Below are 13788 nucleotides of genomic sequence, written 5' to 3' on the forward strand. Positions count from 1 at the left end.
AAATAGTCTTCCAAAATATGTGAACAAAGATATAAAATGAAGATATATGTAAAACGAATTGTACATATGGAAAATGTCAATGCTAACATATATATGTATGTATATGTATATGTGTGTGTGTGTGTGTGGGGGGTGTATATGGATGTATATATGTATATGTATATATGTATGTATGTATATATATATATATATATATATAAACGAGAATAGACTGATCTGATAATGGAACTCATAAATAGACTGAAATCACGATGTAACATATACCAACAAAAATAACAGCTCAAGCAATTCAATAGGACAATAAGGAAAATAGAAATTGAGCATGTGATGTTGTATCTTATTTAAACAGTGATTGTAAAACAGGTGTCATAAGTATATTGTAACGAGTAAATGAAAATGCCTAATAGAATTAGCAGCCTATGTACAAATTGTAAATAGCTGTATATATATTTATTTTTAAATGTACACAGCTGCTGTTGTTGATACAAATAACCTCAGTAGAAGTAGCCTCAAGAAATGTAAATCAAAATGTCAATTAGAATAAGCATTCTATGTACAAATGTATATATTGTAAATAGTTGTATATATATTTATTTTGATTGTACATAGATGCTTTAGTGTTAATAAAAATATACTCAGTGGATGTGGCGTTTGCACACCACGGCACTTGACCGCACAAAGGAAGACTTGGTTTCAAGTCTAGTCGGTGACTAGAGGAAATTTTTGTAAGCCTTTTTTCGACCTATTCCCGAGTTAGTCGATCTCTGGCACCAGCAAGTGGGTTTTTCGTCCCGTAAACTCGGGTTTTTCGTCCCGTAAACTCAAGAAAATCGACCGTAGAACCCACATTATTTCAGACATTAAATATATTGTGTTAGGGTTAGGGACCATGAGATGGCGGCACATTTGAGCCGTCTCTCTTCACTGTGTACCGCTTAATTAGTGATAGCCTTGGGCCATCTATCTCTGATTGGTACCAGTGGAGATTGAACTGCCCACTCAGTCTCCAAAAGTTAGATAGGGCTAAATGGCCTCGCCTACTCCCTGTGTACGGGAATAAAAAGGCGTTAGCTGATTAAAAAAAAAATATTCCTGTAATTCTGCATTTGCCATGCACTGCTGGTGACAGAAATCTATGATAATATGATAGAAATAGGTACTGATTGGAAATATTATATCCAAAAATAGTGCATGCAACATGCTATTTATGTATAAAGAAAGAGAATCAATTTTAGAGCTAGAAAGTATTTTATCTGGCGAGTAGTATATACATTGTAACAGAATGTATTTCTGCTGACATAAAAATAAATAAATTTACATTTTTTAAAATGTAATATTAAAGATATACAGATGAAAAGTGATGATAAAAATGTAAATTTATAAAGATGAATTACAGTATCTGATAAACGTTAACTTTTAATGTTTAAAAAAAAAACTTAACTTTGTATAAACTGAAATTTACGGAAACTTATTTACACTTTGATTAGTATGATGTAGCAGCAAATATAAACATCTCAAGAAATGACTTTCGTGGAAAATAAATAGATCACATACATTAATCTTTTGTTTTTGTCCTGCATAGACATTGCCAAATAATAAAAGAAAATGAGAGAGCACATGAAGTATAATTTAAGACTTCCAGTGGATTCTGTTTCTTAAATTAAATTATCCTTGCATCATTTTTATCAGAAATAACATCTTTTTTTTTTTTTTTTTTTCATAAAAATTAATTTTTCAAGAATTGCTTTTGTCTCCCCTTGATGATTCAAGTTAAACTGCCCTGGATTCACAATATTTCATAATGCATGCTTCCGAAAACATTAGTGCTGCAGATAATTTTCTTCTTAGATTAAGCAGCAAAATTGACTCTGACATCTCTTCCTTTCAATTTCATATTTTGCTATATCCATGGAAAGCTTACTGGATTTCATGTGATTTTTCTTATTCTGTTTTTCAATATGAACGGGATTTTTTTTCTTTGTACATGTTATCTAGAAAAAAAAGGAGAGTGAGATATTTAGATTTAAATAAAGCAATTAAAAATAGTTCATGTTATGCTCATAGCTTTCAATTATGATTCTGAATATATGAAAGACTTCTGAAATTTAACTATGTGCTTCCATTAACAAAGCATAGGCTATGTGAAGAATGCAGCTAGGCAATAATAGACTAATGTGGATACTAAACATTGCGTACCCAGAATGAATACAATCAAATGTAGTTTTTTTTTTTATTATTATTATTAAAGAATATTATGTGAGCTATGAATATTATCAGTCTGTTGCTTTTATTTGATATAGGTATTCACTACATTTGACCAAATTTGAAGTGTTAAACCCAATTATTAATATAGTGAAAAATACCTAAAATATAGTAAATATCCCCCAAAAAAGAATATTTTTCATAAATATTATTTCTGGAAAATTTTCCATGTTACGCCTCTAAATTAACATTAATTTTTATGGCTATATTTAGCCTATTTTTGTTTAGCCAGGTTTTAAATTCATATACCTTTGTCTTACCCACATCTCTGTATCTCCACATTTCCATCCCCCCCCCCTCCTCCTTCCTTTTAGTTATACTTCAGCAATAACATAAATGTTCATCAACATGTGCAAGATGCTGCTCAATAAGAGGACAACCAGGAACATCCTACAAAGGTATGTCCAAAATTATTTCTTCTTTATATTCTTCATTTATCTATATCTTTAAAACATCAGTAATGCCCTAAAAATTGAGTAAAAAGCCACTGGCATCATAAAAGGGGTACTCCTAAACAAGAATTGTTTTCAGTTTCTCGATCAAACTAAAATGAAGGGGGGGGGGTCTTCATCTGCAGACACCTCTACAGGTTGCATCATTCATGTTGCTTTTCAGATAATTTGCAGTCAGACCTACTACAGGTTAGACTGTTTAGTTTCAACAAAATTTGGAATGGAATTGTTTCATATATTGCTAAAAAGTCTTCTGATAAGTTCAGCCATATCATACTAAAATGAAGGGAAAGGGTTAGTAGGGGATTCCTATCTGCACAGGCTTCGCTCCCCATCACAGTCATATAGTTAATTTTCGACCAAATCTCACATTATCTAAGGTCACTCGGGAAATTCAGCCAAATTGGACTTAAAAGGAAGTTGAGAGAGATTCTTCTCAGGTGTTACACATAACATCATGCAGCCATTCCAAACTCTGAAATCTAGTTGTTTCTACTTTCATAGTGAAGAATTTATGGAGACACAACACATGTGTTAGAATAATTACTTTACTTACCATTAAGAAAGTAACATTTGACGTTTAAAAGAAAAAAAATAGTTGTTTCTATTGTTTAAGATCCCCTGACAATTTCTGCTCATCTGAACCATAAATAGAAGCAAAAGAAAAGAATATGCTGCACGCATTGCAACACTTGTGGGCACCTAGTTTATTATTATTATTATTATTAGTTGATCCCTCCAGGGAGTCCAATGACTCATTGAGGGAAGGCACCTACTCTTCAGCTCTGTCTCCACCACTCAATCTGCCAACTACAACGAACTGCATCATCTACACCAATGCCATCTACTGCCCAGCACCACCATTAATATTTTCATAGACAATCACAAACATCCATGTCCACAGCGGGAGTCGAACCTGCAGCCTTTTGGCTGGAGAGTGGATACACATACCGCTCGGCCAACCAGGTCGGCAAAGTTAATATATATGTATGTGTACCCTACACACACACACACACACACACACACACAAGCTGATCTTTCAGTTATTTGACCTTCAGTTAACCAATCCTTGAATAAGTTAATATGTGTCAACACTTCTGGTATTGTACCATTTAATTGATCCTTCAATTATCTAACATAGCAACCTGATTTCCCACTGTGATCAGATAACTGAGGGATTATTGTAATATATCCCACACATGAAAGATTTCAGGACCTACACGATCTAGCCCCCCCCCCCCACAGTAGTGCTTTGGGGAGGGGCTAGAGTGAAGGAGAGGAAGTTATTAATATTTTTTATTTGAAGAGCAAAAGGTTACAATAGTTGGGGAATATTACTTTATGAGAAAAGCTGTTCTAGAACATAAAAGCAGTCAGAATAAAAAAGCAAGAGGAGAAGCAGGTTCAATGAGTCCAAGTTGTGGACTATAAAAGGAGTTGTAAAAGAAAATCTAACACATAGAAGAACTGATATTTAAGCTACTATAAGTTGGGTGTACATCAGTAGCATATGTAAACTTTTTTATTCCCTCCTCTTCTGAAACAAGCATTCAGTGTAATTTTCGAGAACTTTAAATGCTCTTCCCCCCCTCCCCTTATCATTTTCATTAGATCCACTAAATTTCATCTTCTTCTTCCCATTCATTGCAGGTTTCACAGCATGTTAGTTGCACCACTAGCATGCTGAAGTTGAGTGAAAAATGGTCAGTGTGCTGTAACCAAATCCACTGTCCACATTGTTAAATCTTGAATAAAAGGTTTAAATTGTCATAAAACATTTCATTTGGGATTTAACTAGGATACAAATAAATTTTCCTAAAGAAGTATTTTATAGGTATAACTGAAATTGTAAATAATGTATTAGTCCTTTGTTTTATGAATCCCTCTGTTTTGCTATATTGTTAACTGTCCTATATATAATCGAAAGGAATCAGATTTTTGTGAGAATTATATTAGAACAGGAAAGGTTTGATCGAAGTTCACATTGAAGTAATCGCCTTAAAAACATAAGCCGAGGCAGTCACGAGGTCCAAGGTGCACGCGAGACATCCAAGTGGAGAAGATAGTATCAAGTGCAAGGGGCTTAGGTGCTGAGCGGAATCAGTGAGGTAGGGTGAGAGCAGAAACATGGGGGTATAAGAAGCTTAGTGGAGCAGGCTCGAGGCTCTTTTTTTTTTTCTTCATCTCCCTTTGGCTTTTGGGTACCGGTAGAAGTGGCATGAACGGTCGGGAAGGACAGTGGTCAGTAGCATCTAAGCGACCAGGCGGCGGTCCAGTCCAGGCATATCTACGGTAGAGCGAGAACCGGCGCTTCATGCCAAATCACGAGGACCTGTTCAGGCAGAGCAGTCTTGCCCCACATTGGCAAGAGGGTGATTCGTGAACGCAGTCACTAGAGGGTCATATCCAAAGACAACAGGCCGTAGAATGAGGTAACAAGCCACATGCTCACAAAGGACTGATCAGGAGAAGATAACAGCACGAACCAGATGGTCAGTAATGAAAAATCTTTCTAGTTCCATTGTATTCTGAACTAAGCTGAAGTGCAGAAAGGTGCTGATATATTATGTGAGAGGACTTGATAATTAGTAACAGGACTCTAGTACTTAATCTATCGATAAATTACTGTAACTCTAAAAGTGCATTGTCTGTTAGCCTTAGATGAATGAGATAATTGCTAGCTTAATTGTGTTACATGAGTAGAAGCAGGACAACTTAAATTTGATATCGTCTCATAATGTGATGTATTGATTGTAGTTCTATTTTGTCTAGTTAATAATTGTTACGTGCAAGTCCAATTCAGTTCAGTTAAGTGAACTCTTGATAAATGTACATCGAGCTAAAGAATGAATAAACATTCATGTTTTCTTTACCTTATAAAGTTGCTTGATCTCTAAAATCAATGCACCACTCACTAAAATCAGAACCTGTACGAATTTGAACGTGGGGGGATTGGCTATGACTGCATGTAGAATAAGTTTGTTAAGGATTTGTAATTGGGATTGCTGTTTGCTAGATTCTAGAATCATAAAATAGTCTGTATGTTAACTCCATGACAAGGAGATTTCTCTTGTATAGGAAATAAAATGATGCAGCATTATCAAACAAATTTTTCTTAATTCTGAAAGGGAGTTAATTCCAGATTTTGCATTCAAAGAGGCTTGACTCTAGCCCGAGACAGACTCTCTGCTGAGCTTTGCACTCATGACCAACCGAAGGAATGGCCACCAAAGGGATAGGATTTAGCTAAAGCAGATTATAGTGGCAGAGGGGTCAAGGATAGATAAATTGCTGTGTTTGTAGGTACTTCTAACTATTTTTGAACGGAGTTGAGTAAGGATAAGAGAGAGGATTTCTAGCATACCATGAAACACTAAACGTAAGAAAACAATCAATAATAGCAAAAACTAACAACATCTTCAAATAAACATTTTAAACTATCATGTTGAAGGAATATCTAGAATGAACTAATGCAAATAGAGCTGGAACTCATACTAGTGGTTTTTGATTAATTGGTGGACTCTAAGTAGTGGAGAAGTTGGCTATTGAATTGAAATTTACAAATCACACTATAAGCATTAATATCAGTATCTCGCTAGAGTTGCGAGAGAACATAGGATTAGACTGGAGCTGTGCTAAAAACAAGTGTTTTTAATCAGTATATAGTGTAGATTTTTGCTACACTATATATATATATATAGCTTTGTGCTACATTTTTCAGTTTGATAAAAGTGTTAGGGAGGGAAAATACAGTGATGGAGTACTGCTTATGATGAGTGATGACTTATGTCCTATCAGAGTGGAGGATTTGGAGGGAAATAGCACTAATGGTTTTGAAAGCACATGGTGAGAGCTAGAGGTGAGCAGGACAGGATATTTAGTGGTGTTTTTCTACAAGCCAAGGGTGAAGAGCAGGAGATGTTTAGGCAGTTGAGCTTGGCAAGTGCAAGAAGATTGTTATGGGAGATTTTAACCACAGCAGTATAAATTGGAAGATGAAACTGCATGTAATATTAAGGGAATGGAATTTCTGCAATTCTTGAAAGACAAATATCTTAGGCAACATGTAGTAGAATGAACACAATTTTGTTCCTTTTGAGTTTTGGATTTGATCATAGCATCAAAAGAGCTGATTATAACTGAGATGGCATATCTGCTCCCAGTTAGAGAGAGTGACCATGTGGAAAACTTCGAAGATGAATAGACACGTTAGATGGAGGGAGGAATTGGAAAGGAGATAACATTAGTGTTTGGGAAATTGTGAAGAAAAAGGGAAAAAGGGAAATTAATTAGCAGCAATAGCAAGCTGTTACCATGGGTGAAGAAGAGAACACAATTTTGTGTAAAGTGGATGACAAACAATATCAAACAGGAACTGCAGGTAAAAAAGATGTTATGGAAGAGATATAGTGAGAGCGATGGAGAGTAAATGCATGAAGAATATGACTCAGGCCAGGAGAGCGACTAGTATGGTGAGGAAGGCAAACTGGAATATGAGAAGAGATTGGCCCTGAGATTCAAAGAAAATCCTAAGGAATTTTTTAGCTATGTGGCCAGTAGGAGGAGAAATGATTGTGGAAGAATGACATTGTTGGATAAAAATGGGAATAGAGTGATTGATGGAAAGGACATAGCGGAGTTGTTCAATGAACACTTAGGATAGAGGGATAGAGGTTTGAGGTTTAGAAGTGCAAGGGGAGAGTGTTTCAAATCACTTTTGAGAGCAACAGGAAAGGGTGAAAGAAATGATTGTTGTGGCAGGTACGAATGATCTGAAAGGAGATAAAATGGAAATGATAGAAGACCTGAATGAATTGTTTGAGGTAGCAAAAGAAAAGAGTGAGAGAGTTAGAATGATTAGTCTTTTGCCACGGTATGACAGTGAAATGTTTAAAAGGGGGGCTATAATTGCAAATGACTTTATGCGTGGGTTATGTATGACGAGTGGTGTGGAATTTGTGGATGTGTGGAGTGAGTTTGATGGGCGAAAGGATCTATATAAGATGGATGGCTTGCATTTGAATGGTTACGGTGTAAGAAGACTTGAGAAAGTGTTGCTGAATGTAGTGGATGTGCAAATTCAGGGAAAATAGATTTGTTAGGGGGGGGGAGTAGAGATACAGTCCTTATGGAGGCAGTTGAATGTAAGAATCAATATAATATGCCAGAGCAAATAAGGACAACAAATCTGAGTGGGATAGTTAATATAAGGCATCAAGGTAGGGTTGGGGCTAATGGGGGTCTTAAATTCATGTACACTAATACTAGGAGTATTAGGAACAAGAAGGAAGAGTTTTTGGCCATGGTTGGCACTTCCAGACCACAGGTTATAGGTATTAGTGAAACATGGCTGACTGTAGATGATATAACTAGTGGGATTGAATGTGATGGGTATAGTGTGTTCAGGAATGACAGAGTGAATAAAATGGGGGGAGGAGTATTGTTGATGATAGCTGATGAGCTCCAGCCAAGGAGAATAGAAGTTGAATTGCAGGATAGAGAAAAGAGCACATTTGAGGCCATTTGGTGTGAGATTGTGGCTAGCAGAACTAAATATACAATTGGGTGCTGCTATAGACCAGGTGATGGAAAAGATGGTGGTGACAGTATGCACAAGCAAATAGAAGAAATGGGTGGAAGGAGGGTGATTATTATGGGAGATTTCAACTATGGTCGCATTGATTGGAGTGAGGAGAGGACACACGGGAGGAAGGAACTGGATTTTATGCGGTTATTAAGGGATAACTATCTGCGACAGCATGTAATGGAAAATACTAGGGGTCAGAGAGTGCTTGACCTAGTAATTACATCTGAGGATTTGGCTGTAACAAATATGACCACATTGCCACCAATCGGTGAGAGTGATCATAGGGTCTTAACTTGGGAGGTGGCTAAAGGTGTAGAATTTTCAATTAAGACAGAGTAAATGTGGAATTATCGGGCTGAAAAGTATGACAAGCTTAGGAGTTTGATTGGTTCAGTGCCATGGCATGTACAACTGCAAGGACTAGAAGTTGATAGTGCATGGGAGGTAGTTAAGAAGTGCTTGCATGAAGCAATGGCTGACTGTATACCTAGAGTCCGAATAATAAATCAAGTAGGGGTTAAATGGATGAATAACACCATAAGCTTGAGTTGCAAAAAAAGAAACAACTATGGAGGGAATTTAAGGAGAAGGGTGACTGGCAGGCACATGAACGGTATAAAGCACAGGCCAGAAGGGTGACGAGTGTGGTAAGAAAAGCAAAAAAGGATTACGAAAGAACATTGGCCATGCAGGCTAAAGAGAATCCTAAACAGTTTTTTAGATATGTAGCAAGTAAAAGGAAAAATGTACATGGCAGATTGATTTTAAAGAATGCCGATGGTAGGGAGGTAACTGAATCAGTTGAGATAGTTGAGTTACTGAGTGAGCACTTTGCAAAAGTATATCATCCAGGTGGTGACATTGCAGAAACGAATAAACCAGTAGATTATACGGGAATTGTGGTTAATGAAGTGGAGGTGAGTAGTCTATTGCATAACCTCAATGTCAATACATCTGTGGGATTGGATGGTATACCAGCTCGGGTTGTACGAGAAGCAGCTAAAGAATTGTCAGTACCCTCGACAATTTTGTTTAATTTGAGTCTCGGGTCTGGGTTAGTCCCGAGCGGGTGGAAAGAGGGGAAAATAGTTCCACTGCATAAAGGTGGTTCCAAGACTGCTGTAGTAAATTACCGACCGATTAGCATATCAGGAATCATTGTCAAGGTCTTAGAGAAAATGGTCAAGAGGAAAATACAAGATTGGATAGAAGAAAATGGGATACTGTATCGGGGACAGCATGGTTTTGTGAAGGGTAGGTCATGCCTCAGTAACTTGCTCACGTATTATAACACAGTGACGGCTGAACTGGATAAGGGTAATGGGTTTACAGTGATTCTACTGGACCTTGCCAAGGCCTTTGACAGGATTCCACATGGAATTCTAATCAGTAAATTGCAGCATATGGGAATGGACATAGGGTTGGTGAGATGGATAGGAGGGTGGTTGACGGAGAGATATCAGAGAGTGGTTTACTCGGGAGTAGAGTCCACAAGACGGCCTGTGACTAGTGGTGTGCCACAAGGATCTGTTCTTGGACCACTGCTGTTTAATTTGTTCATAAATGATATAGGAAATGATCTGAGAGGAACAGTTCATTTGTTTGCGGATGATGCGAAGTTGGGTAGGGCAATAGTGAATGCAGATGACGTCAAAATTTTGCAGGATGATTTGGATAGATTGGAGGTCTGGGCTAAGGAGAATGGATGTCAGGTTAATGTGGCAAAATGTAAGGTTATGCATTTTGGGGTGAAAAGATTGGCGGCAGTTTACTGCATTGGTGGAACCGTGCTCCAGGAAATTGATGAGGCACGAGATTTAGGAGTGTTGGTAGATAAGGAATTGAAATTTAGGGGACACATTGCAAAAGTGACCAAAACAGCTCATCAAATCACTTGGTTGCTGAAGAATACGATGACAAGCAGGTTATTGTTCCTCTGTATCGAGCCTTGATAAGACCCCATCTAGACTACTGTGCTCAGATTTGGTCACCTAGGTTTCTTCTTGATGGGGAGGAGGTGGAGAGGATCCAGAGGCGAGTGACCAAGATGATAGCAGGTCTGTGGAATGAACCATATGAGAACAGGTTGAGGATTTGTGGGTTGCAAAAATTGGTTGACAGGCGGAGGAGGGGAGATATGATTGAGACATTCAAATTACTGAAGGGTTTCTATAAAATTAATTCAGAAGATATTTTTGAGAACAGGGTTGGTTGTGGGAGGACTAGGGGACATCCATGGAAACTGGGCAAAAGTGTGGTTAGTAAAGGTGTTAGAGCTGGGTTCTTTACTTTTAGAGTAGTGAATGAGTGGAATGCGCTCCCTGAGTCTGTGGTGGATGCTGTGACAGTGAATGAGTTTAAGGCGAGGTATGATAGATACTGTATGAATGTCAAATAGTTGTGATGAATATGATTTGGGGCCTCCCTCGATGAGTCCAATGACTCCCTGGAGTTGCCCGTAATATAATAATAATAATAATAAATCTGGATGCCAATAAAGCAGTGGGACTGGACGGAATTTTGCCATGGGTTTCGAGAGAATGTACTAAAGAATTAACAGCTCTGTTGAACTGGCTTTTCAATGAAAGTTTGGCTAAGGGAAAGGTACCCAAGCAGTAGAAGGAAGGTAAGATCGTGCCATTGCATAAAGGTGGCAGAATACTGGAAGTGTAAATTATAGATCAGTTTGTGTTTCATCAATAGTTGTTAAGATCTTGAAATAATTAGTGAGGAACTATACTTTGGGCAAATGAGGGTAATGTTATCTGTGAGAGTCAACATGGATTTGTTAAGAGATGTTCTTGCTTTAGTAATATGATTGCCTTTTATAATAAAGTGACAAGAATGGTTGATGAGGGAAAGGCATATTCAGCCATTTTTTTTGCTGAATTTTATAAAGGCATTTGACAGGGTACCAAATGATAAGCTCATATTTAAGTTGCAGCACATGGGTTTAGATGTCAGGTTAGTGAACTGGATTCAGGATTGGCTATCTGATAGGTATCAGAGTTGTATAGGGGAAAGCAATATCAAGGAGGCAGAAGGTTACAAATAGGGTCCCACAGGGCTCAGTACTGGGATCTGTATTGTTTAACCTTTATATCAATGACATTGTCAATGGATTGGATTGCAGGGGTATATTCTGTTGTTTGAAGATGATGTGAAGCTGGGAAGGGTTATTAGTAATAGTGTAGATGTGGTAGCCTTGCAAGAGGATTTGAATAAACTGGACAGATGAGCAAATGAATGAGGGTTTCAGTTTAATGCAGCAAAATGTAAGGTCCTGAGGTTTGGGACACATCGATGGGACACTTCATACTCTATTGGAGGAGTCGTACTGGAAAAAGTACAAGAGGCAAGCGGTCTGGGATTGATGATTGATAGAAACCTGAAATTCAGGGGTCATATTACCTTCACCTCTTCTTCTCAGTATTGCAACAATACTCTTCACAGAGGATTGTTGCAATACTGAAAAGGATGCTGACCTGCAGAGATAAAAGAGTTATCATTCCATTGTATAAGACCCTGATCAGACCACACTTAGACTATTGTTCTCAAATTTGGTCCCCAGGATTTGAAGGGAATAAATTAAATGTGGAAAGGGTGTAGAGGTGGATAACAAAGATGGTATCGGGTCTGTACAATGTTAGTTATGAAGACAGGCTGAGGGAATGTGGACTGCAGAGTTTGGTAGATAGAAGAAGGAGAGATGATACGATTGAAACTTTTAAACTGTTGAGAGATAGTTACAGGGTTGACATGGGGGGAGTTCTCTCACTTGGTGGAACGGAGGAAGGACAAGAGACCATCGTTGAAATTTATGAAAGGAAGCTGTGAGCAAGAGGGTGAGAGCATCAATGGTCAATGAGTGGTATGATAGATTTTGTGTTTCCTAGGATGGACCTCCCACAACGAGTCTTTTGATTCCATGGAGGCCTGAATCATAATAATAATAATAATAAAAAGTGCATTAAATCCTAACTAGCTTTAATATACAGCTTAATTTCTTTCTTTCCCATGATTAAGCTATGCATTAGTTTAATCTCTCTCTCTCTCTCTCTCTCTCAAGATTAAGCCGTATATTGCATTACATATTAGATTAGTAGCTATTTCAGATGCTTTAACAAGGAAAAAAAAAAACCTTCATTCAACAATTGCTATACTAACTGATAATATATCAGTTAGTATCTCTGCGTTTTACTATATATTACTAATGGCTTTACCAAATCATATGTCAACAAAATGATTAATAATTATAGAGTCCTTGTCATCTGCCTCTCATCAAAATAGCGATACAGAGGTGGTCCATCGTGTCACCATTCCCTATGTTAAAGGCATCTCAGAAGGTATAGCCAAACTACTTAGATCCATTGGCCTACAAGCATCTTTCCATCCTATCAACAAGATATCTAATTTTCTAGGCTCAGCTAAAGATAAACCTTTAGCTCACCCTAGAGTGTATCAAATTCCTTGCTAGTGTGGATTATCATATTTTAGCCAAACAGGTAGATCTGCAGCCATACTGCATGATGAACATTTAGATTATGTTAAGCTCCATGAGCCAAAGAAACCAGAACTTGCGAAGCACCCCCATCACCACCAGGCATTGAGTTCTTTTGAAAGAAAATTAAGGTTCTCAATAAAAGTAATAATTTCTTGGAACGTTTATACAAAGAGAGTTGTGAGACCTTGACACATCAATGAAATCTATATTGAAATGATGGATTTAAATTATCCCTCTTACGGGAAATAGTTCTTTACAAATTCCAGAATTAACTTGAATTTAATTATATTTTTTATTTATTATTAAATCTTGTTAAAGTTATTTTTGCTAGAACCTTAATATAATTCCTGTTTTCATGCTCTACATCATGTGCCATTGTTGAATATACCAGTTTCTATTCCACTTGTTTAATTTGAAAGTCATGCTGAAGATGCCCTTGATATTAGGATGAAAATTTTATACTAATAAAAAAATATAGACATAAGTTAAATCTGCTTCATGTTATTTATTAACAATGGAACAACTCGTGAGGCTTATATTCAATTTCTAAGATGAATAATAAGAATTCTTATGGAGAAGACTAAACGATTTTCACCTTTAAAGAAACAAACATGCCACTTGACAGATTTTTTGTCTTTAAAACAGAAACTATTATTGAAGAAAAAACATGAGAAAATTTGCTTCCCACTATTGATGAGTTCTCAAGATTACAGAGCAATCCATTTTTTTGACAGGGTGCCACATGATATGCTGATATTTAAGTTGCAGCACATGGGTTTGGATGTCAGGTTGGTCAACTGGATTCAGGATTGGCTGTCCGATAGGTATCAGAGAGTTGTGTATGGTGGGGCAGCATCAAGAAGGCAGAAGGTTACAAGTGGGGGTCCCACAGGGCTTAGTACTGGGACCTATATTGTTTAACCTTTATATCAATGACATTGTCAGTAGATTGCAGGGGAGGATATTCAGTTGTTTGTGGATGA

At 37.2% G+C, this 13788-nt stretch overlaps 1 protein-coding gene across 1 annotated transcript in view; it reads right to left on the reverse strand.

The window, feature by feature from the left end:
- Positions 1 to 1215: 1215 nt before the first annotated feature.
- The window catches only part of LOC150107269 (cGMP-specific 3',5'-cyclic phosphodiesterase-like), a 453449-nt gene continuing 440876 nt past the window's right edge, over positions 1216 to 13788 (reverse strand). The window contains exon 22 of the mRNA XM_090391769.1: positions 1216 to 1991. Within this exon, the coding sequence (XP_090247895.1) occupies positions 1845 to 1991 (147 nt within the window). The 3' untranslated portion in view covers positions 1216 to 1844. The remainder of the gene's footprint in view (positions 1992 to 13788) is intronic.

The sequence above is a fragment of the Typopeltis vanoorti genome, chromosome 4 (genome assembly GCF_054136105.1).
Source record: "Typopeltis vanoorti isolate ZY-2024b chromosome 4, IOZ_Tvanoo_1.0, whole genome shotgun sequence".
In the NCBI taxonomy this organism is placed as follows: domain Eukaryota; kingdom Metazoa; phylum Arthropoda; class Arachnida; order Uropygi; family Thelyphonidae; genus Typopeltis; species Typopeltis vanoorti.